General features: G+C 33.9%; 1 protein-coding gene and 1 non-coding gene across 4 annotated transcripts; one reads left to right on the forward strand and one right to left on the reverse strand.

Moving 5' to 3' along the window:
- Window positions 1-157: 157 nt before the first annotated feature.
- LOC149083339 (methyltransferase-like protein 25B) lies at window positions 158-19,086 on the reverse strand. Of its 3 annotated transcripts, XM_089236570.1 has the most exons (10): window positions 18,889-19,086; window positions 13,318-13,383; window positions 10,456-10,698; window positions 10,126-10,228; window positions 7,049-7,186; window positions 4,289-4,435; window positions 3,881-4,072; window positions 1,477-1,581; window positions 1,247-1,332; window positions 158-408 (listed from the first exon to the last, which is right to left on the reverse strand). In XM_089236570.1, the coding sequence occupies exons 1-10, from the start codon at window positions 19,024-19,026 to the stop codon at window positions 214-216; spliced, it is 1,413 nt and encodes a 470-aa protein (XP_089092696.1). In that variant the 5' UTR covers window positions 19,027-19,086; the 3' UTR covers window positions 158-213. The 3 variants fall into 3 exon arrangements, with proteins under 3 accessions (XP_089092696.1, XP_089092698.1, XP_089092697.1); XM_089236572.1 differs by lacking the exon at window positions 10,456-10,698; XM_089236571.1 differs by lacking the exon at window positions 7,049-7,186.
- On the forward strand, window positions 2,939-3,010 carry TRNAA-GGC (transfer RNA alanine (anticodon GGC)). The gene has a single exon. It is a non-coding gene; the product is annotated as a tRNA-Ala (tRNA).
- Window positions 19,087-26,200: the final 7,114 nt, after the last annotated feature.

Here is a 26,200-nt window from a genome sequence, read left to right on the forward strand (position 1 = left end):
TTGTATTCGGCCGAATATCAGTGTAAATCTAGAATAGGTTTACACTGATATTTTTATTAGTTTGATGTACATATACACCAAACTAATAAATAAAAATTATATTAGAATTTTTTCCATAATTATGTACACATAGTATTATATATGTTGTAGATACATGTTATAATTGATAACAATGATTACAAGTTTATTAGACATGCATAAAATATTTACAAATCAGATGCGTGGTGTACATTCAGTTCTTGAATTCATACTCTGAATTTTCATCCCAAACAATAAGAGATTTCTTGGAGAAATGAGTTCGTCACACATTCTATACATGTTTGTCAAAATAGTGTTTTCTTTGAAGAAAGCTATTCGGTCAATTAAGATGGCTGCTTCCCAAATTGGTTGTAAAAGAATCTGTAAAATCTAGATTTAAAAAAGAAAATGACTTTTTTCCCTAACAATGGGAAGTTCAAATTAAAATATTGTTAATACAGTGCCTATAAACTGGGTGAAAGTTTTATGCACCTTCTGAGGTGTTTATATAAGGGTGTGTAAAGTTATGGTTTCAAATGTTCTATCACAAAAATACAACAGTAAAGATCACATGTGAAAAGAAATATTTTTTACAATTTATAAACCAGTTTTATATAGTAGAAAAAAATTCTCAAAAGGTTATCCAGAAAAAAAAAAGATAGAAAAAACAATGTTTAAAAAAGCCATCACATGGAGCCAGAGCAGTACATAAATGCAGCAATATTATGTTATAAAACCAAGGCTTGAGAAATTCTGGGTACCTAGTGACTAAAGAAAAATCTGATTTTGCACCTGAGAAATTTTATTTGATAAATAAAATCGGAGTGATAACACAAAAGTTTTTTGGAAATTATATCAGCATGTCAACCAACGTAGAAGATGATCTTGTAATGCATTGCAGTGAAAGAACAAAAAAAAAAAAAAAATAACTTGCACTATATTTAAGTGAGGCAATAAGTCTAAAATAAAGATTATCTTTTTTCCTAGAGAAACTAAAATAGACTCCTAAGAAATTATGGTGATTCCTTAATTTTTTTTTTTTTTTTGTCAGTCATCAGTTAAAACTCCAGTATATTTTGAATATGGTTTATGCCTGTGTATATAAGTGAGTTTTCTGAATTCATAAATGAATTTTACGGCACCTGTGATTATAAATATTACAAAGTGTGTGGCGTAACTGTTCTATTTTATGTAAATATGTTATCAGTATGATTTTTAAATAACTTACATCTAATACTTTGATATGAAGGAACAGATGTTCTTTTGTCTTTGCTATTTCTAGAAACTTCGATTTGTATGCTTCTTTTCTTGTTTCTACAATTTGGAGAAGAAAAATTTACTACAAATGCAGAATACTTCATTCTGGGTTATTTTCCTCTGTTACTGATTTTCTCAACCACAGCTCATGATTAAAAAACAATTTTTATGTCTGTAGAAGTCTCAGAAAAATAAATTTACCTGACCAATCATAGTATTGGAATGTTACAGATAAAAAGCTTTCAATTGATAACATATCCATGTTTTTTACTAGATGCCTTTTAGGTTTTTTCCACTCTAAATTTTCTGAAAATAAATGTATGATGAAAATTTGAAATACATGCAACTGAAAATATTCAGAGAATAACATTTTATAAAAACAAATACAAATCATATTTAATATGATTACATATTGTATAAATATTATTAATATAATATCACTAGATATAATATTTAATTGCAAATCATAAAACACAGTTAAAATACATACACTCCCTGAGTTAGGAATGTCAGAAGTTACAAGCAAAAATGGTTTCTATCGATCTCTGTTGACTTTGCTAATGTTTATTTAAGGAATAAATTATAGCACACACTCTGCAGAACCCTGCTTAATTCAAACCGCTAATTTAGGACTAGGACCAGTTTAGATTGTGAAAAACGTAGATTACCTAAGGTTTTTTTTCAAACGTTCTGAAATAGTGGGTATCCCCTTACGTGTTAGATAAGAGATACAATTCTATTAATTCGGGACTATCTTGGCAAGTTTGAGGGATATTTTTTTCAAACTATAAAAATTGCCTTTTGGAGATTAAATGCTAGATTGAATTTTAAATGAAATATCAAAGTAAAAGGGAAAAAAAAAAATCAGATCAGAATAAATAAAAACTCCATTGGGACATCTGTTAAGATACCACTGCATTTAACAATGATCTATAGCTCAGTGGGAAGGGGGACGTCCAACATCAAAGAAGTGCTCAGTTGACCTAGTTATATATATGCAAATTATATCGTCGTGCATCCCCAACACCTTCACTATCTCCTCTTATTTCTCAGAAGTACACAAAATATACTGTAGTGTTTTTCTCAACCTGGGATCCCCTTCCAACCATATTTAATTCTCTTTGGCGCCCCCCCCCCCCCCCCCCGTCATAAGAGATCCTTTCTTATCAAATTGAGTTTAGCCACAACTAAATTTTAAATGAACAAAAATTTTATAAATAAGATTGATCTTTGGAATCCTGAGTTAAGATCCAGAAGTTGGGTGATCATCCCTCCAAAGAGCGAAATCATATGGGAAAAATAGGTCTGTGTAAAATACTGGATAATCCACGCACACAGCAGACCTTTAGGAAGGAAATTTTTTTTTTTTTCTATACAGAAGACTGGATGTTGTGAAGATATTTATTATTTGAGATGTTAATTTTTTAAGGAAGGAAAAAAAAAATTTTTTCCTTCCTTAAAAAATTAACATCTCAAATAATAAATATCTTCACAACATCCAGTCTTCTGTATATCTTGTATTAACAAGTGGAGAGCGACATTCATGTCATATATATAGCCCTCTGGTGGCTCGTCGTCCATGAGCTATTAGCTGATCGGTTTCACCGTCCATTGCACGGTTCCGTTCGGCATATATACGCTCTAGCGAAGGAAAATCTCTATCTCCTCTGTAGCTTAGTGGTCAGAGCACTCGTCCGGCAATCGAGAGACCCGGGTTCGACTCCCGGTAGAGGCAGAGATGAGTTTTTTCCTTCCTTAAAAAATTAACATCTCAAATAATAAATATCTTCACAACATCCAGTCTTCTGTATATCTTGTAATAACAGCTTACATTTGAAAATCATAGTACTAGATCTCAACATGCGGGCCCTCTATGGATATGAGGCCCATTGGTTAAGATGATGCTGGTTCTATGGATAGGCTCTGCTGGATTCTGAAAGTGTAGTCACACCCCCCCCCCCACCATATTTTATTTGGAAGCTTTATTTTTTCACAGCTGTGGTTGAGAATCACTGATATATTGAATGGGCAAGCAAAACCATACATTGGTAGGGCTATTTTTCTCCCTTTCCTATATATAAGTTTTCCTGTTTTATATAGTGTAAATGCAAAAACTATAATCATTTCATAATCTTGGGTCATTGCACATTTCATCTTTAACAATACATTTTTCTAGTCTCTTGAATATCGTTATATGGAAGTTTCACTGTATAACTGTATGTATTAAATGCATATGGCATATTAAGCAGGATTCATTGGCAATATAAGATGTCATGCGAACGGCAGAGGTGAAGTGTAAGTATTATCCGAGTCTAAGTACAGTGCAGACTTAATATTCATTTGCCATCTTTCATGGTTCTTTCTGAAGGACAGAGCTTTGATACTCTCCAAGTGCAGCAAACTTGAATTAAACTTGTCCAAATTTTTAAGTACAATTGAAAATGTTCAACTACTCTTAGCATTATTTTTTATGTAATTTTGTTTCAATGTTGTATACATTCTTAATTGCAAAATTAATGTTTTTTTTTTCCTGTTTTGGTTTCTGAACTTTGGACTTCTGTATTTATTGTAGACAGCATTAAAAATTTAATACACAATATGGTACCTTTTTGAAGGAAGTGTTGAAGCAGCGCTCTGTAGAACAAACATTTTTGTTGCTGGGAATATTTTTCTTGAGTCATACCACACCAATTTTCTCTTGTCATTTGACAACCCAATCGAAGGCCTGTTACACGTGGTGTCCAGTAGTTTTTTAATGTACTCACAATTGTTTTTGCACAGTTGCTTAGTGGAAATTCTATAAAAAATATGCATATGTGTATAAACAAGTAAGTTTTTCTCAATTTATCGAAACCAGTGAATATCAGATATGATTCATTTGAAAAATTAAAACAAATGTTTAGAGGAAAGAAAACTCCAAGGATTTAAGAATACATGTTTTTTTTTTTTTTTTAAATCATTCCATTTACTGATTAAGCAATACGAAAGCAAACAGAACTGTACTGTTACTAACCTTCTATAGGAGTTTTATGATAGCAACACCCAGCAGTCAAGAACAATATGCAAGTTGGAATATGGCAAAAGAGCTTCATCATATCTTGCATGAAATTTCCGCAGCAATGAAGACCAACCATCATAACATTTTCCCTTAAATTTTCATCTGCACAAAAAAAAACATGCTAGATCATGATAAAGACTTCAACAGTCATAAAAATAAGGTGATAGTTTCAAGCCAATTTTTTCCCTACATCACTAATTTCCCCCAAATAACATTTTATGCTCTCCTGGATGAATTTAAAAATTGGTTGGTACACAACATCAGGGGTGTGTTACTTGTTTGTCTTTAATGAGTAGAGCCCGGAAGTTTAGGCACTAAACATGGTCAAAAAGGCACTAAAAAAAGGTATAATTTTTGGAAGGAAGGAAATATATAACTAACAACTAAAGGTATTAAGGGAGGGTCCAAAAACTAGCTGAAAAATTGGTTGCACTTAATTCACCTACCGTTTTAATTATGGTTTATAATAACTGCGTTATTATCCAAGTTAAATTGATTTCAAGCCCAAAATAAAGTATTTGAGGTCCCTCAAGTCAATTTCAGGGCCACCATTACCAGATGCGGAGCCCGAAGAGAAAATAATCTGTGGGGCGCCTTTGAGCTGCGAATAATTCTTGTTTATTTGATGCATTATTTGGAACAATCACTATCATTTCTATAGCTGATATATAGCTACCTTGTTCTATTGATATAAAAAAATTTACTCTTTTTTTTTTTTTTTTTTATATTCCTTCATACGTATGCAGAACTCCAAGAGTGGGGGCCCTGTGTGGCTGCTTTGTCTCATACACCTGAGGGCGACTCTGATCAATTTAATCGAATACTAAATATGTACGTAAAATAAATATCCATGCTTGTTTGCAGTGCATTTTTTTTTTTGAGATCAAATCAAATTTATTGTTATCATATAAAAGTAAAAAAAAAAAAAAAAAGTGAGAAAAATTTATAAAGGAGTTGATCAAAAAAAAAATGACCCACTCTGGTAAATAATATTCAACTAAAAAATTCAAATTATTCAAATAAAAATAAAAATTCATGGCAACAGAGGAGTGCAATTTAAGAACAGTTCTATATGACGCATCTAAAAAAATATATTTTTTGGATGTTGGAATCAAAGCAAAAACAACTAGATGCAGCATGTTGACCATTTTTGTCGCACCATGGTAATTTTCTGCACACGAGGGCTGATAATACCGGGACCTACAATTTATTGCAGATTCCGAATGGTAAGCCTGTTTTTATACTCATCAAGAGGTTGGTGCGCTAACCCCTCCATGGGATACTCCCTGTGGCGGAAATTTTTTCTGCAGTCATGTCGCCGTTTCTGTTGTACCCCTGTGTCAGGAAAGTTTTCTGACACGGATGAACCGGGTATCAAACTCGTGACACCTCTAAACATCCTTTGGTACATTACGCAAGTATCTTATCAACATGGGCTACCTTGCACGATGCAGCACGTAATTAAATGAAACTGTTGTGCTATTTAAGAATTACATGAGCAACAGAAAAACCATTAAAACAAATTTTCTGTACTATCAAGTGAGAAAATGTATTGCTTGACATATTTTTTAAAACGCAAGGATTTTTTGAACGCAAATTTTTTAAAACTTGATTTATTTATGGTGCATAAAACAAAATCCAAACAATATGGTCCCCCAGAGTGGTCTTCTCCTACCTCGCCTTGTGAGTCATGACGTCAATTGATGACCTCTTGGGACAATCATCGCTCAACTGTACACATACAATGGCGTCCAATGACTGAGTGAGATATATAACGTGAAGCATGTAGAAGAGAAATTTCTAATTTTCCTGTTTTTCTAAAAGCGGGCTGTGTTCATCTGAAACAAAATTATTCATGTCTAACATCCAGTCAAAGCAAAGTTAATGCATGGCAATACCAAGTTTCCTATCTCTCAGATCATGTATTCATGTTTGAATGGGACTTTCTGATAATTGATACTGAGAGTTGGGAAAAATTTTAAAAAAACATTTCTTTTGTTCTCAATACTCAAAATATCCAAGTTCAACTATGTAAAAATATATTAATAATTATATTTATTATGCATGGCAGTTATTGTAATTTATGGCAGAAAAAGTTTAAAAAAAGGCATTTTTTTACAGAAAAGCTTGAAAATACTTTCCGGGCTCCATTAATGAGAATCCAACCCTTGTGTTCTTTTTAATTGTGTTCTTTTTCTACATTGAACTACACATAATATTAGAGCGGAAAAACAAGAATTAATAAAAATTTAAATCAATTGGGTTAATATGTATTAGATATGTAATACACTTATTGGCGCATGCAAGGGAGGGGGTTTGGGGTTCTAACCCCCCCCTCCTCAAGCCGAGATTATAGTGTTATTTTGTAGGAAAAAATGTAAACCTCCCCTTCAAGAAGAAAAAAAATTTGAACCCCCCCCCCCCCGAGAAAATTCTGCGTACGCCTATGAATGCACCAGTATGTCATTTACCAGCATTTTATGTACCAGTTTATATGTGAACAAAACTCATAATTCTTTTCATAAAATAAAACTAAGACCTAAACTATGAAGAGAAAGATTAGATTCTTTGAAAAGAAATACACCTATTAAAGCAGCATAGATTACTGAGAGGATATGACTGGAGTCTAAGGTTTTTTGAGGAAGTCATAATTCATCAATCATAAAACTAAAAAAAAATGGGGAGAAAATTAGAACATCATATGAAATAACTAACCCCATGATGATTTATGTTTCCCGCATTCACAGTCATCAATGTTTTTGACACAAGAAAGAATATTTCTCAGATGTTTTTCACATTCATCTGTATGCGAAATACTGCAGTGGACATGATGCATGTTTTTGGAGCACACACCTGTTATAAAGCAGCAGACAATTAAAATTAAGGCAAAATAAAATTAGAAAAAAATAATTTAACATTCAGGGGAAGGTATTCATAAAGATGCCAAGCAAAATGCAATTAGCAAGAACTGAAAGTCTTATTTTAACAAAGCAATTTAAAACTTAGTATTTTGTAGGAATACCCATATGCAATAATTTTTTAGAGCTAAAACTTTTTTTTAATCATTGAATGGGAATACAAATACAAAGCCACAACAGGCAAAATGCCCAATGAGGTGGCTGAGAAATAGTACTTCAGAACAAAAAAAAGTAATTAAAAATCTCACTTTATTTCTTGAACACAAAATACGCACTAGAGAAATTTAAAATATAGGATTTTTAACTTATTTGAATTAGTGATTTGCACTCGTTTATTTGCCTGAAAAAACAGTGGGACTTCTATATCTCAAAGCTGACAGATGCAGAAAAATTTCAAGGTAGAGAGGTTTTAGGTAAAAAATCAAAAATATGATGGAAACAAGAAAAATCCCAGTTGAGAGAACTATGCCATATTGAAATATGTTAAAATTTTGTTTCGCTCAGCGTAGAATTTATCTTGCCTCAATTAAAATAATTCACACGCTTATATACTGATGCATTTTTTTTTTTTCTTTGAGAATGTTTATCATCATCTACAAGAGCAGTAAATAATTTTGGGCCCTTTCCTCCCTGCCTACTCTATAGAGTAGCACAGGGTTCCTAAGACATGCTCAGCATTTTTCACTGTCACTTTTTCTAATTCCTCTGGATGATGATTACATGAATTTCAGTGTGAACCAATCTGCATATGAAAACATTTTACCCAGCTTTTTACCAGGCAATTCAGAAAAACATATCATTATCTCAAAATTAGCAGTAGGCCATGTGGTTCAATATAATATTGCATGTAAAATAGAATTGTATAATGACATTTATTTTGTTGTAATGGTAACTATGCAGAAAGAACCTCAAAAAACACTAATTTAACATGTTTGGATAAATCGTCACAAAATCATGAACACAAATTTAGAGATTCTCATACTTTTTTGGAACTCACCTATTGTTCTGGAAGCTCATCTTCAATATTGTACCAAGAATCATTGGAATCTTATGAAGAAGCTTAGTCTGATTCATCATAGTTGAGATTATTCAAAAAACCCAGTTTTTAAGGTAGCAATTCTGAATTGTCGGTAAGATGACTTTTTAACCATGATGAACAGAGCATCCACATGCATGCTGATTGATAGGTAGATTCCTGTCTATCTATATTCCCAATAGATTTAGTCATCAATTAATGCTGGCATGTGATTTTGAAGTTGCGAATAATACCCTGAGCTAATTAATGGTTGAGGCTTAAATTTGGGGGCAAAATCTTCACAGGGAATGTGTAACATCAGTGTTTCCCAAAGTGGGCAATATCACCCCCGGTGGGCGATGGAATGGTCTGTAGGGGCGATAGAAGCTACTGGTTTAACATAGGATCCTATGGGTTCGTTTGAGTAGGGGGGGGGGCGATGAGAGAAAAAAATTTCTGAAGAAGGTGACGGAACAAAAAGTTTGGGAAACTGTGTTACATCATAAACATTTAAATACTTTGAATGGGTTTTTTAATATGGTAATTCCCTTATTGTAATGAACTACAAAAGATCAAAAATTAGATTAGCTATATATGAAGATTACAGGCTAAAAGAGTTGGAGTACAGGTGAATGAATTAGTACCAAATATTATGCTTATATCTAGGGTGGTATCTTCATTGTAGATAGCAGTGGTTTAAGGTGTATGTGCATGCAGTAAAATTCCAAAATGAACATGAATAGAAAAAAAATTCAAAGACACATACAATGGAATCTAATTTTTTGATTTTCAGGGAGACCAGGATGAAATGTTGCATGAATGAAAAAGTCCAAGCTATGGATTTTTTCATTCATGAAAAACCAACATGCTTGTTTTTTGAACTAATACTTTGTTCAAAATACCGGTAACCTTTTCCCACTACATTCTGCTATCACAAAAGTTTGATCTTTTCATTGAATTTTTTGGAGATGGCTCCTATTTTGTGATGACAATTAAGGAAATAGATATGAATGATAACAAGCTTATTTCAGTGACTGTGTAAAATATGAGTTTTGAAGGATTTTAATGAAATCCTAAGGCAATTGTAGTGAAACTTTATGATAGCATGGTAATAAAATAACAATAGTAACAGAAAAATTTTTGTTAAATAATCACATATTTCGCCATTTTTATTGTTGGCATTGTAACCAATATTTATTTTTTTCCTATTTAAACATCAAATTTGTCATTATTTATGTATATTACCCCCCCCCCCCCCCCCCATGCCAGAAACATGAATGTGCAAATTTCAGAAAATTGGGAAACAGTCTTTGAATGGAAATTGTTTTCCTAAAATGTTTTGTAAAATATGTTTCAATAGGGGATACACATTCACATTTCTGGCAAAACTTAGACAAAATATGTTATAAATCAAATCATTTAGATCAAAATAAGTTAGCCAACAAACCAAATAAGTGAAAATTTGCACATTCGTTTCTGGCGTAAAGGAAACACTATGTGATGACCTTTTTTTATATTGAGGTTGCACACATCTAATGAGCAGATTACATGCCAAGAATTGCAATATCATCTTGATAGTAGACTTTCAAATTGATGCATGTAGTTTATCGTGAAACTTTAAAATTGATCAATATAGACTCATTCCAATTATGCAGGATAATTGAGGTTCTACAATAATTTAGTATGATGAGGTCATGGCAAATAACATTTTCAGAAATTCATTAGCTGTTTGTTGAGTGAATCAGAATTCTGATCCAAATCACCTGATGGTGAATGAAAAAATAAAATCTCATTCTATATTAAATATAACAAATAATTTGTGGCGTTGAAAACCAACTTCAGGGCAGAAAGTAGAATACCTTTTTTGATTCGCGACAATGCATCCAATGATCTCTCTTCAATGCTTTCCACGCCTATGGTTAATAAGTTGAAGTTGTGATGCAATACTTGATCTAGATATCCCTTGAAAGAGAGAAAAAAACTAAACATGGGAACTCATTATACTAATAGGTGAGGAAATTACATTTTATATAAATAGGAGTTTAAATTATTTAAGTATATAATTTAAATAAATCAAATTTTTTTTTATTTTATTCAAAAGAAAAATTATTTACCATTTCAGATCAGAAAACTGAAATTCTATGAAAAGGAGCGATTGGAGTAAAAAAAAGGCACAGAAAATCACCTACCAAACCAGAACCCACATCAAGGACAGTAGCGCAGTTATATTTCATAGCAAAATGACCCACTATTGCAGCCATGCATTTTATTTCATTCAATTTTTTGGCTGGTGTTGACTGGGCTATAAATTTTGGCACTTCAATGTCCTCGGGTGTAAACATACATTCGTGAGGTGTACTCCATAAATAACGTGATTTACCAATGTCATTTGCTTCTTTCAGAAACTGCTTCAACTCATAGGGCCAATCTTCCTAATGTTAAGCAGAAGAAAGAAAAAAATGTAGACTAAAATAAAGAACATTAAATACGCGCTATAAGGCTAGTTATCCACTGGAAGACTGCTATAGTAGTCTTGCTCATACATGAAATTTGTTATTGCTCGTAGTACCTTCCGAGAAGAAAAAACAAAACAAAAGCAATAAAAAAAGTGCATTACAAGGAGTGGTTTGGTAAGTAAGGTATGAATCATCATCATACCCTACCAATATGTATGAAATACCATTATGTACTATACTAATATGTTTCATAAATCTCTGAGAAAGTAACGTGGGTAATTTCAGATCACTACAGCTAGAAACATCACTCTTTAATTTGATCATTTTCGTCACAAAACCATGTTGTATTTTCTGCACATAGGGAGTGCATTATACAGGGGCCTAAAATTTTCATAGCACGTTAGTATGCTGTCTTGGTGCAAATCAGTTTTTGTCTTCAAGTCATTTCTGCTGTTCGGTCAATGTCGTTTTGTTCTCAAAACATGCACTTTGAACCTGGTATGAAATAAAAATTCTTTGTAAATTTTGAAATTTTTCAATTATCTAATTAATTTTATTTTTCAAAATTTGAAATACTTTTCACTGCTTAACTGAATATTGGAATTCACACGGCAACCATAAATATATATTAACCACTATGCACACGGTATAATACTTTTCTTAGATAAAACATTTTGAAATTATAGAAAATATATTTACAATTAAGACATTAAAAAAACCCTAGAGTTGAAGACGGATACAGGCCTTGAAGCATCTTGATTGTCTGCAGCTATCGATTGTCTGCAGCTGCGATTGTCGAGAAGCTATCCATACTTAGATTAAGACAACCATAAGTATTCTTTATGGGCATTGTATAATATTTTATCATGTATATATTGTTTATAATTTTTGTTAATTGCATTTTTAATTGGGTTGCTGTATTTTTGAAATATATGACAACCATATTTTCATGGGCATCTTTTTATCAGCCACCTCGTTGGGCATTTTGCCTGTTGTGACGTTGTATTTGTATTTTTAATTATTTCATATTTTTGTTGTCTGTTAAGCCCATAGAGGGTGTTAGCTTCCTCAATAAAAGTAAAAAAATCTTAAATCTGCTTGAACACCATGGCTTTATGAAATGGCTTGAAATTAGAAAAATGAATGCAAAAATGAAAGATTAAGTTTGTGTGATGAATTTAATTATTAGCAGAAAGATTGACATACAGCTTGGAGCCCCAGCAGACAAGAAGCAGCTTAAGTGAGGGTGCAAGGGGTGTGGTGCACCTGGGCGGTAGTCTATAAGGAGCGAAAGCTTAGGCTTTAGTAGACAAAAAAATTTAAAAATTTTCAATAATAAAAATGTACATGCTCAATTACTTCTAACCAGGTAAGGGAATTCCAGAAAAATAACTTTGTCCGAGGGCCTATGATGTTGTTAAGAGAATCCTGATTTGAGGGAACTGTAATACCAGAAACAAGAATGTATTCTGTCAAAAGTGGCAAGTGTACATTTTGGTTCCTCCACCCAGAAATCTTTTAGGAATAGTCAAATAAAGACATGGGAAGAATTCAGCTTCTCACCTTCCGGTTTCTGCAGCACTGAAACGCCTTAATATATTTACTTTTCACAAGATAAGTATGAATAATGATGAATCATCAATAACAGCTGTAATCTAGATCAAGTTATCTGGCATAATTAAGATAGAACAATCTTGGACTAAAATGCCACACATATTTTGCTCTGCTGTTTTATACTGAAATAATAGGTTTGTTTGAGGGTCCACCCCACCTACCAGGCTAAACCTGGGGCTTCAGCTTTTCACTAGGGTCGTCTTTAGGGCAGCATATGAAGCGTTGCACCCAGGTGGCAAGTAAGCTCGAGCTGCTCCTGCCCTGTTATGGTATAGGCTACTTCCCTACTAAAGGCATAAGAAGTGTTTTATACCTGCGACTGTTCGGCTTCAGCTCAGTGCATGAAAATCTAATTTTTAAATAATTGCTGAAGTGCCCGTTCTCAATTTGTGGTTTAATTTTTAAAGTTGCTCCAAATTTTCATCACTGCAGTTATACTGAAAAGGAGTTCCATAAAAAGGAAAAAAGAAATATTTATAAAGGGTGGAAAGCTGCACTAATCAAAGTTGAATTAAATGAAGTTAATGGGGAGGCCATCATCAAAGAATATTAAGTACCAATAATTTTCTTAAAAAGGAAAACCACTTTTTTTTTCTGTCTTATCAAACAACCTTTGCAGTTAGAAACAAAATTTTACACAAAAAGACTTGTTGCATATTGACATAGGTGTAGCTTGGTTTTCTGAGGGGGGGAGGTCATTTTTTTATAGCAAAAAACACTATAATCTATACTTGTTAGTGGGGGGGGGGCGGCGGCCACAACCCTCCCTGTATATGCCAGGGTATATTGAGTGAAGGAAGATTACTTAAAAAAAAAGATTTTGTACGATTGCAGTGTGATTTAGAATGCTTTTGATGATGGCTTGGTAGCCCTATTTGTGCTTGTGATTCAAGCAGCAACCTCTCCTTTAAAAATCAAAACGCTCCCACATAAGACTTGGTCCTTGTCGTCCTGATAGCTAACCAGTAACGTAAATTTTACCTTGTAAAAACCCAGAGGAATCTTTTGTAGATCAGAAAAATCAAGACTGTTCAAACAAGTCACCCACTATAAAAGAAAAAAAAGAATATGTTTAGAAGAGTATTTTTTCACTATATTTCCAGGAAAAGAACAAAAAAGAAGATTTACTTCTAGACCAGGTTAAAGAAATCAGATTTTGCAGAAGTAATATTAAATGCACTTATTAAATACTTTGCACTTGGTATATATGGAACTATAATTCAAATAATTTTCACTAAAAAATGGCTAATTTGCACATATTAAAATTAATTAATTTTCAATTTTATTATATCAAATTAATGATTAGTTAATCACAACAATTTAAAATCGTTACAAAAACTCTGTTGGATATAGTATTTCACTATAAAGGAAAGTATCCATTTTGAAGAGCAAACTATTCATTTTCGTGGTCATCTCATCCAAACCAAAGTGCAGTGAATTCCATCCTTATTTAGTATGACATACGTCTATCAGCAATGTACAATGGGACATTGATTTTCCGAACTTTATTAACCCTAACAATGGTACCTAAAAAATCTGTGCTCAGGAGGGGAGTAGGGAGGTATGGGACAATGGGAAGAGTGGTTGCTTTTACTCATTAATAAATGACTTTAATTTGTTTTTTGTCTTTTTCAATGTATGAAGCTTTCAATGCTTAACACCAATTGCTAAAAAACTTTATTCAAAGAAGATTTTCTGCATAATAAATTGAAAAAAATATTTTTTCACTATTAAGTAGGTGAATACCTTCAATTTTATGAAGTAATTTTTAAATTATTATTTTTTGAATGCAAACTGGGTGGATAATAGTTAAGAAAGATCAATTTTGAATAAAATCAAGCATTGACATTCAGCCTAAAAACTATGTACTTTGTATTTAAGACTTTTTTTATAAATGAATTCACTAGAGAGAGGAATGGGACATCTTAATTTTATTTGTTTAATTAGCTTAAAATATTTAATGCTGTAACTATTTAATGGTTTTTCCTGTATTTAGAAGCATTTAACATCTGTTCAGATGCTTTCTTTAATCTTTTTAATGAATCTGTAATAATTTCTAGTTCTTGAACAGATAAAATTTATTTTCTTCAAATTTTCCATACAGTAGATCATTTCATTTAAATCTGACTATAGGAATATAATTTTTCTAAGATTTATCAATATTGCGGTTGTGATAAATTTAAGGTCTTTTAATTTAAAATTTAATTTAAATCTATCACATTCCAATGTTTATTAAATTTTCACTTTTTAATGATTGTCCCATTCTTCCTACATGGGAGGGAGGGAGGGGACAAATTTTTTGAAAATTTAGATTTCTCATAAAAAAATAAAATATTTGTTTATTTTGAAGTGTTATATATTTTTCCTTATTTCAAAAGTGATAAGGTTCTTGCTTTATCAATTACATATTATATATTACAAAAATATTTTTGTGAAAAGTGTCCCATTTTCCTCCCCACCTTTCCCTAATGAACTACTTCGCTTAGACGTATAGGCACCATTCTACTCTTAACATAGTGTTGGGTTTTCGTGAATTAATTCTAAAGATTAAGTACATTAAAAAAGAAATGTCTTGCATGACTATCTCTTGTCAAACATGTCCAATACAGAGAGAAAAAAATGTCCCTCTCAGCTGTTTGCATAAAGTGGACTGGATACCAAGCAGAGATGAAGGTGAAGTTTGGAAAGAAAATTCACATGCCTCTAAGGAAATTGAATAATGAACCTCTCGCAGTCCAAATGATGAGGTATTAATTACAGCATATGCTCTAAGGCAGTGGTTCTCAAAGTTTTTTTACCCATGGTTTCCTAGCCCAAGTCAGGGTTCATCTGTGGTTCCCAAGATAAGTTTGGTTGATATTTTCCTTTTTAAAAAAACCACTTCAAAACATAAATAAGCACATAAACCAATGTCTCCAGCTTGTCACAATGCCACTGACAAAAGTTGGCTGTGGCTCTAAGAGCTGCAAAGCACACTTTGAGAGAAACTGTGTTAACACTTTCGGGTATGAGCTATTTCGACTATGTTTGTCCCTGTGGACTGAGGGTTTTTGGCACTTTTCATGGCTTTTTTAAAAATAATTAGAATATATACATCCCAACAGTTTTTTTTAACTAGAAATTTCAAACTCTTTTCTTTCATAATATAGCAATTATTTAAAGGTATTAATAATTAGTATTTAATGAGAAATAATTAAAAAAGGTACGTTTTAGAGTTTAAAAAAAGTTCAGCATAAGAAAATATCATTTTTTTAACATAAAATTTCAGAAATTCTAAATAAAAACTTATCCAAATGTTGTACAAATATCTAAAAATGGTTTTTATTAAAAATATCATCTTGTCATCAACAAACATGGCTACCTTACCTAGGAAGACAAATGTGTTTCAACTATACTTACTTCTACATCATTTCATAAAGTTACATCCGTTGGCTGCTGTCATCTATAAGTATATATATCTATATTTATTTATTTTTTTGGAACTAGAAGAGATAGATTACGTTTAAAAACACAGGGAACATATATATTCAGCAATTTTATACCTACCAGAGTTAAAAGTTAAGCCAGAGTCTGACTCAGGCTTAGTTCCCTTCAACAAAAACGGCATCCCGAGTCAGGCTAGGACTTACACCCGAAAGTGTTAAGGGAAGAAAATAGTCCTTCGCAGCTTAACCAATTTTCTAACCATTCTTCCAATTCATTTTTTCATACATGCCAACTACTTACTTTGTTACACATTTGAGAAGTATGTTTTTGTGTGATTAATGTAAATTTCCAATAAACTAATTCTTTAATAAATATAAATTAATTAACTTAATTTCATTGAAATAGTATTTATGACTTTGGGAACCTCATGCAGGAGAGGGAGGAGTGAATCCGGGTAGGGCATTATCTTCCAATCAGTGATCCACCTGAAAACACATAAATTACTGCTCTGAAGCCCTTTAAGAAATTTGAACTAAAATTAGGGGAATTGGGGGGGGGGGGTTACTGTGTGATTTTTTTTTCAAAATTTTTTAAGTTTTTAGGTATGAATAATTCAATTTTGTGTTTTATATTATCTGCCATACTCAACTAAATGTTTGAAGAATCATAATTGTAAGTTCATGAGTATATTCATTTATTCATTATTTTTCAAGTGACATTAAAACGCATTGGAAAAAAATTGAAGGCATCATTAAACAAAATTGTGCCATTTTGTTTCATGAGTGCCAGTGTGGGACACACCCGGGTATTACCCAGTTATAATTTAAATCATAATATTCTTAAAATCAACACTGGAGGACAAAATTAAGAATGCTCAAAGAGTTCCTTGCTTCAAAAGCAGCAGCAAGAAAGTTATTAGAACATGTTACGAAAAAAGCACCTACATCTCAAAAAGAGTCAAAACAAAAAATACGGAAACATCTATGCTGCTTGCTCCTTCCCTAATGAGCTTGTGCTGTAATAAGAGACCCCAGATAAATATTTTCAACATCCACTAATAAAAATATGAAAGCAGCAGCAATAAGAAGAAGAAAGTGGATAAAGTCAATGGAAAAAATAGCTCAAAAGAATGAAGCTATTTTAATAGGATTATCAGGAGAAGAAGAAAATTTTAAAACTTGTATATTTGCAAAAAACATTATGCATGGTTGAAATCAAGAGAATGGATCCAGTGCCACATTTGTAGAGACTGGGATCGCAAAGTACGCTCAAATATAGAGGAGAATGACACATTCAAATGTGGTTTTTGCAATTAACATGAGAAAAATATTTAGGTACTTGAATTTTTTAGTACAGTAAAACCTCCCTTTTGTAGATACTGGTGGGACAAAAAAATTTATCTGTAAAAGAAGGGTGATCCTTAATCAATGGTTTGAAATTCATAATTTTGGAACAGCTTCCATATAAGGGGCCATGGCAAGTTGGCAATTCCAGTTTCTATTTTTTATACCCTGAATATTTATTTATACAACAGGAAGGACTTGTTTATTCAAAAAAGTCTGGATACCTTATGCAGTTTTGATTATTATTATATTTAGTTATTATTGTAATATGCTAGGTTGGTTTCCATTATTGTTATGTTTTCTATGCTGAAGATTTTTTTTTCGTGCCCGTAGTGTCTGACAGTCTTGGCGACTTTTTGTTGGGCCGTTGCACATGTTTGGTGGTGAAAAAGAGAAATCGGCCATTATACCAAATCTGTTCCATAATTTCATTATACAAGGGAAAATTATTATTTGGCCGGAAAAGAGAGGGGTGACCGTGTCTGAGGGATTTTTACTGTAATTGGAAGTTAAATGGTCATAAAAGGAAGATCTTATTTTTTAAAGTGAAATGTATAACTTAAAAAAGCAAATGTAAATTTTGTAAAATAAACTTCTTGATGAATACACTTTTTTACATGAATTTCAATGGGTATCCAGTTTTGCCCAACATCAGGGGAAAAAAAATTAAACAACAACGTTTTAACAAAAAAAATATCACTTATATTAGTGTAGTTGAATATCAATTGAAGATGTATGACAAGGTTGTGCGTAATTTTCTTCTTATGTTTCCGAATAATGTGGACTCAAACATTTGATACAAGGTTTTGCCTTACCATTTTGCACGAAAAAAAAAAATTTCTGCTTAAACAGTCAAGTAGTTACGATGGCAACTGCCATACGTAATGTTGGCGCCTACGACGGCATTTGCAGACACGCAGACTTTTCGGTCTTTTTCACATAGATATGACGAAATAATTTGTCACATATGTGCTGTCATCTCTGTACAGCCATCCTTCTACTTTATTATCTCATCACTAGATGGAGTTGACAATTATAATTCAAGGTCAGAGATTATTATTACTATTATCTTTGTCATGTTTTGCAAAGCAGCATCCCCAACGCTTTTGTTTCAATTTCCAACTCCCTTGCGAAGATGCATCTGTTTTATTACTCATATATCTTTTAGCAAAGGTTCAACTACTATGGTTCCACATAAATCCATCAACAGCATTTCTTTTTGTCACAGGACATTATGACCGCCCCTCCCCACTTTTGGGGTGTCATATTAAGTCTCGACACATTCGAGCTATAAAAAAATATTTTAATATTTCAAACTTCCAAGAAAAGGAAAAAAAAGGGGGAAAAGCGCGCGCATCTTCAAAAAAAAGTGGGCACTGCGGGTAACACTTGGAGAAATTAATTGGACAGTTGACTGGTTAAGATCATGAAAAAAAATCCAGATTGAAAATTATTTATTTCATTTTTTGAAAAATTATAACGAATCAAATTTGTTTGAAAACAAATTTTAAAAGTTATTATAGCAATCCTTAAACTTTTTAATTTCAAAAAATATTCGTTTCATGCAAAATTTGTATGGAAATTAATAGTTATTTTAAAGCATTACGTAAATGCAATGTCAGTCAAAAATGGGTTAATGGTAGAGCACTCGCGCCCACACTGCGAGAGGTTGGTGGTTCGACTCCCAGCAGTGGCATGAGAATTTCCTTTCTGAACGTCATCTCCGCATGATATGTATACATACGGTCATTTCGTACTTTGTATATCATGTCCAATGTATTACCTCAAGCGGAATTTTTTCCAAAACGTCATGAACGAAGATGTCTACATTTTTCTCCTCGTAAATCCACGAAGAGTCGGCCAAAAATTTGAAAATTCTTTCAAGACATTCTCTGACATCTAAATTTGATTCTCCTGCCATGAAGATGCACAGCTTAATTACATAGAGCAATTTTTGTTTATATTTACATTTTCAAGACAAACGGCCGTAACCTTAAAATTACTTTTAATACTCCGAATGACTTTGCTGACCATATTTTTTTCTAGAAAAGCGAGATCCCAAATGAGGCTTTTCCGCGGGTAACGAGAAATCATCGGCATCACTCTGAGGAACAAAGACTGGATGATCCCCATAGAGATCAATGTTAAAATTGCCGATTTTAGCGTAGAAATGCGGAAATTTAGTGGGGTTTTCAACCACATCAATAATTTTAGAAATTGAATAGAATTTTTGATTTCGAAATATTGAGTTCGCTTAAAGATACGAAGCCCAGAAAATTAATTAAATATGAAATAATGAACCACTTTTGTGGTGGATATTATTCATGCAATAACATTAATTTAAGCTTTTTATATGTTCTCAAGCACGAAAATGAAAATTAATGTCTTCGTATTGTCTTATAATATCCGAAACCTATATATTCTAGAAACCTTGGATATACTGTACTTAACTCTACCAAAAACCGACATCCGCTATTGGTACGGTAGTTAGAGCTTGGGCAATACCTTCTAGAGCAGAAGGCCAATACCTTCTGCTCTAGAAGGTATTGGCTTGGGACGCACGTAGTGAAGGAAGGCTGTGGGTTTGATTTCCTCCCACCAGGTTGAGGGATTTCTTTCCTCATTACCATCTTCGTTTTCTAATGTTTGTGATCGTAAATTTATTTTTAATTTTAATAAAATGTAATGTTTTTATTACATTTAAATTTAATTTGCCATTGCACATGTTAAATGTGATTCATTATATCACCACCAACACTACCTCCTATATACAGGAGTATATATTGTATGCAGGGGCGTAGCCAGAAATTTCGTTCGGGGGGGGGGACCACTTTCATTTCGGGGGGGGGACCAAAGTGACAGAACAATAGATTTGGCCATCTTTTTCCCTTTTTTCGGTCATTTTCTCACATTTCGGGGGGGGGACCAGACCCCCAAGTCCCCCCCCCCTGGCTACGCCCTTGATTGTATGTATAGGTGTATATACAGTATATAGGAGGTAGTGCCACTAGTCGCCAGATGCAAGTGGCTAGGGCAGTGGTTATCGACCTTCTTTGATTCACGGATCTCTTATAATTTCTACGAAGAAGCTTTGTTTGACTCGAGGAGCCTTTTTTGTACATCATTTTTATGGCGGAACCCTGCAAGCCTCTTTCTCTTATTTATCTATCAAATTTACTGATTTATTTTATTTTCCTCGAATCGAGTCGAACCTGGAGCACCGGTTCAGAACCGCTAGGCTAGGGAGTTGTTTCCAAACAGCGAAGACGTCCGGCGATACGTCCGCTGTTTGAAACAAACGAACACTTGAAAAAAATGAACACTTTTTCCCCTTTAATTAAGACTTTGTAATATTAAATACATTAGCGTACACAAAGGGGGGGGGAAGGGTTGGGGTTCTAACCCCCCTTGAGCCAAGCTTATAGTGTTATTTTGCAGGAAAAAATGTAAACCATCCCTCAGAAGGAGAAAAAATCTGAAACCCCCCTTGAGAAAATTCTGCGTACGCCTATGATTACATATATAGCTCAGCAGTAATCAACACATTAAGGAAGATGACCAGGTGGTAGCCCAAAACTTCAATAAAAGATGTTTTTATTTCACAGGCGATACATTAGAATTTAAATGAACTTGGAACTATCCAAAAAAACTGCATTAAATTGGCATTTTCACAATTATGCAGTTGAACCAGACTTCAAGAAAGCAATAGAATCAATCAATTATTGTTAGTAATAGCAGCCAAACTATGATAATTGTTTGATAATTATAATACATTGATAATATAATTACGTATTAGCAACGTAATTATAACACTTTGATGATTATGATAAATTTATTATTTTACATATTTCGCTTTTCATATTTAGCAAAAACTGATGATGTAAGTAGTATTAATTGTATTTATTACTCCTAATTGTCACATTATTTTCCCAAAATTAAGTTTACGTCCTTTGTTTCTTTAATTTACAAGGGATAATTTTAGTTCTTTAAGTCATTATAAGTTTTTTTAGGACATACATGCAATTTTTAATGAAGCATATTTTGTGAGTTTTTTCCATCATAAAAATTTTAACCTAAATAGTAATAAGCAATTTCTACACGATTTCAAAAAAATATTTATCAAGCTTGAAATTCATGTGAAATTAATTTGTTATTTTGAATTATGCTGATTAAACAGAAAGTGAACGTGAACATGCGTTTAATTTTACAAATTTAGTATTAAAAAAAATCAATGCTTCTTTTAATATAAAACCGCGTGCATTTATGAAACTGAAGTTTATTTCCATCTTCTCCATCGGTTCTTCCACTTAATTTACCCCATCGGTTGGTGCAATTATAGGTAGACTCCGATATCACCATTTGTGTAAGTAAGTGCTGATGGACAACTATACTAATGAAATAATATGAAAACTGAAAAAATACTCAAGATGGAAGTTTTCCCATAGTTTAGATCAGTGATTCCCAACGTGGGCGTTAATGTTTCAGTGGGGCGGTATAAGTTACGGGTATAACATGATCCTATGGGTTAGATTGCATTGGGGAGCGATGGGAGAAAAAATTTTCCGAAGAAGGGGGCGATTTGGGATGAAAAAGGTTGGGAGACTATGGTTTAGATGCTGAAACCGGCAATGTGTTGCTCGTCTCGCTCACGACCTCCTAAGCCGCGTTTACATGGGAAATAGAAAAAGCGGGTTTAAAACCCGCTTCAAGAATTTTCAGCAATGACTGCTCTCCATTTCTTTCCTTACTAAGGAAAAAAGTCGTCAAGCAAGCTACAGAACTCCCAATGCTACCGCAATATTGCACATGTAAATGGGGCTCTATATAACCGTCAGGTTATATCAGAATCACTTTGAGGGACAGGCAAAAGGATGATCCCCATAGAAATCAGTGTTAAAATTGCCGATTTTAACTGTAGAAATGCGGAAATTTAGTGGGGTTTTCCACCACATCAATAATTTTAAGAATTATATTCCATTCTTGATTTTCGAAATATTGAGTTCGCTTAGAGGTACAAAGCCCAGAAAATTAAATATAAAATAATTAGCCGGACGTACTTTTGAGTTGAATATTCATGCAATAACATCGATTTCAACTTTTTGTTTATATCTTCTCGAGCAAGGAAATGAAAATTAATGTTTCCGTATTTTCTTATCATATCCAGCTGTATCAATCTATATAGTTTAGGATGTTTTAAAATTAATTATGGGTCCATAAATTGCAATGAAAAAATTCCGCAGCTTCAATCAAGAATATTTTGAAGCAAAAACAGGCAGATCGATAACTTGAACTACAAGAAAATTTTGAAATATCTAGCACCCATCCAAAAGAAAAAAAAAAGATTCATTTCCACGTTTCTTTAATTTAGATTTGTCTTCCATGAGTCGCGCAGGAAGTCGCCATAGTGGTTACCTTGTCTATGATTTGTACGAGAAAGAGGGAAATATCAGGTGATCCAAAACGGCTCATAAAAAAATTTATTTAGTGTGGGGTTGTATGAGCCCTATTCAGCCAATCACGTTGGTTTACGATAATTCCCACTATCGTAATATCGTACGATCTGTTGCGCTTTCCGTCACTAGGCTTCGTAATTAACATTATATAATGTATATAACTTCGATTAACACGTTGTAAGCCATACAAACATTGTTTACTTTATTCACGTAACCCCAGTAGCACAACGATATCGCTAGGATAACGTGCCGATAGCGGTCCAACGTCGGAAAGAGATCGGAAATTTTTCGTGTCTGATATCGAACGCTTTGGTAATAATGTATTCACCCTCTCAATAAACGCAAAAATACATATCTTATTTTTTCTCTAAAATAATTTTACTCCCATTTTTACAGCATTTCGTTTCGAAGGAGAATATCTTGTACGATAATTAGTCTGTTTTGAAGTAATCCAAATTTCTCCGAATTCTCTATGTCGAACTACACCAACAAATGCATGCCATTTCTACGTCGAACGATATCGGTAACGATTTTGAACGGTATCGAAATCTCCACGTCGTTCTATATCGGTGTGCTACTGGGGAAGGGAGAAATAAAAATTCGTTGGTTAATGGTAGCGAGTGACGAAGGCAGTAATACATTTTTAAAAAGGCAAAATTTTTACTCCGGTAGGCTTCACTAAAATTAGGAGATTTTGGTAGTAAACAGTCCTGCATTGTAGTCAGGTAGTAAAGTAGTCTTAGTCCCTAATCGGACAGCTGCCTCGGTGTAGATGGAATAGACTGTGAACTTGATGATCTGGGCTCGTTGCACTTATGAATCTTATTTTCCACTGCTCGTACGAAAAGGATTTATAAATCTTTTCATTTTTTTGCTGATACAATATATTGTAATATATTTTACCGACTCTTTGACCGATCTAAATTTTTTTATATAGTAAATAAATTAAATGTTATAACAAAAACATGTAGAAAAAATTATTAAGACCAATAATAATGTTCTAAAAACATGCAAAGATTTTTCATTTTCAAAAATTTGAAATCATGATCGACCTTTAACTACACTGCTCAAAACAATTAGGGGAGCAAGCAAAAAAGTGAAGAAAACCGCGCGAGACAGCCACGTATTGGCATACAATGGATAGCACACGCGTATCAATGCGCAATACAGAAAAAAGACGTAAAAAAATTTGGAATCAAGCTTTAATTCTTTGAAAATATGGAAAAAACATGAAAAGATGATTTAGGGCAACAATTTGGTTACATGCAAACGATAAAAAAAAGTACTGTTTAGACATGATGCATGAGTTTTAATAGGGCTTGTGGTCTCCTCGAACAGCTAAGACTGCTGCACACCTGTTTGCCATGGATGCGATGAGGTTATCGATCAGACTTTGGGGAATACTGTTCCACTCCTCAAGAAGTGCAATCTGCAAGTCTCGGACAGTAACAGGCGGTCTTGGTCGCGCAGCAATGCGTCGTCCTTGGATTCAGGTCAGGAGAGCACGCTGGCCATTCCATACGCTGTATTGTTTCAGCTTCAAGCATGTTCTCCACCAGACGAGCTCTATGCGGTCGGGCATTATCATCCTGGAAAACAAAGCAATCTCCAATGGCTCCAGCGTAAGGGATGACATGAGGTCGCAGTATCTCGTCTGCATACCTTCGGGCCGTCAAAGTGCCATTCCGAATGATATGCAGGTCCGTACGTCTGCCTATGCTGATTCCACCCCATACCATCCAACCAGCTCGTCTGTATTGTGACCTTTCACGAACGAATGCGGGGTTATTTCGAGTGCCCCTGTCCCTCCATACCAGAACACGTCGGGTGTCACACTCCAGACTGAATCGGGACTCGTCTGTAAACAGCACTTAGCTTCAATCATGTTGCTCCCAATCTCGATGTTCAGCAGCCCATCTTCTTCGGGCCGCACGGTGGCGTGGGGTCAACGGAATGCAGACCATTGACCTACGTGCATAGAGCCCTCCCTCATGAAACCGATTACGTACTGTTTGGCTGGACACCCTTCGTCCTGTTGCCAAGAGCGACCGTCTTTGCAGCTGCGTAGCATTCTCTGTTCTGTTTCGACGGGCTGTTAACCGTATATACCGGTCATCAGTTGCTGTAGTGGCGCGTGGCCGACCTTGCCCTGGTCGACGTCTAACATTTCCTGTTTCTTGGAATCGATTCCACAGCCTTGCAACAACACTTCTGGCGACACTACGTTGTGTTTGCCCGGATTCCAGTCTGCCTATAACACGCCATGCCATGGATTCCGGTAAATCAAGTTGTTGAGACATCCTCAAGTCACCTTGTCTCAAAAAAAAAAAATACTGCGCAATCGAATTTCACAGTTACGGCAGTAAAACAGACGTTTCTGCAACATCCCGATTTCTGCCCTTATCTCCTTTTTCTGGTTTTTGACGTCATGAACTTTGATTTGCATATGAAGTTTTCTTCTTCCGTTTCCTGCTAGGCTTTAAATTATGGATGGTTCATTTTATGTTACTCATCGGTATACATCTTTGCGTAATTTTGTTAAAACCATGTGCTCCCCTAATTGTTTTGAGCAGTGTATTTGAATATTTCAGTTTGTGCTTTCAATGCATAAATTTTTAGGTTTAAAAAAAATAAGATCGTTTATGTTTCATTTAAACATAGCGCGATTGCACATTTGAAATGTCTTATGAAACAGCGATGGAAATATCTAGGTACCTTGTTCCGCTATCAGATAAGAAAATGATATCGTAGAGTTACGCAAATTATCATAGAGGCTGAAGCAACGTGATTGGTTCTGTGGAAAATATTACGAAAAAAATCGTGTAATCACGGAACAGCAGTGCATTTGCGAAATATGCATACGGGACATAGCCGGTTGTCGCTAAAAATGCTGACAAAGGTAACACAAGCAAATGTTATCGAGATTTTCGCTTTTCAGTGATACTTGGGCTGATTTGGCTCACGAAGATGATTCGTTGTAGAATCGCGTTCGTTTGCGAAACGTGAATTCCCATAGATATCAATGGAAAATCGTTTAATTTGTTCCAGGTCCCGATCAAAATTTAAAGATAAGCTTTTTTTTCTCTAAAACACAAGAAACGCTACAAAAAACATGAAAAATAACTGAAGGCTAAAATGAACAGCTCCAAAAAAGGATAAATGAGAATCTACAGAAAGATCAGAGATATTTGTATCTTATTTTACTCTCACTCCCTTTCTCAGACACACACACACGCATGCAGCCAGCACCAATTTTTGTTCACGTTGTATGTCCAACCACCACTGAAGCTGGTGTTGACACAACCCGGACGAGTTCGTAGGTGTCCCTATTCATTTCTGATTCGTTCAGCTCATTTGTGTGCTTTATACATGCAGATGGAAAAGATAAGCTCCTAGAATATCCAGATTGTTCAATTTGATTCTACGAGTCTTGCACTGTAGAAATGCGTGCTCTGAAAACATAGGGCCCTTTTTTACAAAGCATTTTCTATCAGCTGAATCTTTCATTTCATCCAAAAAATGGTTCAAAAACTTTCTGAAAAAAAAGTGGAAGTGCATTTGGAAAAAACTTCTTAGGTGGACATGAGTTAATTGGGCTCGTAATTAATTCTGATGATCGCAGTATTTCTGATGATGATTGGG

Source organism: Pholcus phalangioides, unplaced genomic scaffold (genome assembly GCF_987345545.1).
Source record: "Pholcus phalangioides strain wild (caught in Gottingen) unplaced genomic scaffold, Ppha-v1.0 ptg000009l_1, whole genome shotgun sequence".
NCBI classification, from domain to species: Eukaryota; Metazoa; Arthropoda; class Arachnida; order Araneae; family Pholcidae; genus Pholcus; species Pholcus phalangioides.

What these genes read in the sequence shown, in the direction of transcription:
- LOC149083339 (XM_089236570.1), bottom strand. Translation starts at nt 19,026, where the DNA reads ATGGCAGGAGAATCAAATTTAGATGTCAGAGAATGTCTTGAAAGAATT. An exon ending in TGGAAAAAATTCCGCTTGAG is followed by an intron (nt 13,384 to 18,888) that starts GTAATACATTGG and finishes TTTCTTTTATAG; the next exon opens with TGGGTGACTTGTTTGAACAG. An exon ending in TTCATATCAAAGTATTAGAT is followed by an intron (nt 409 to 1,246) that starts GTAAGTTATTTA and finishes TTTTAAATCTAG; the next exon opens with ATTTTACAGATTCTTTTACA.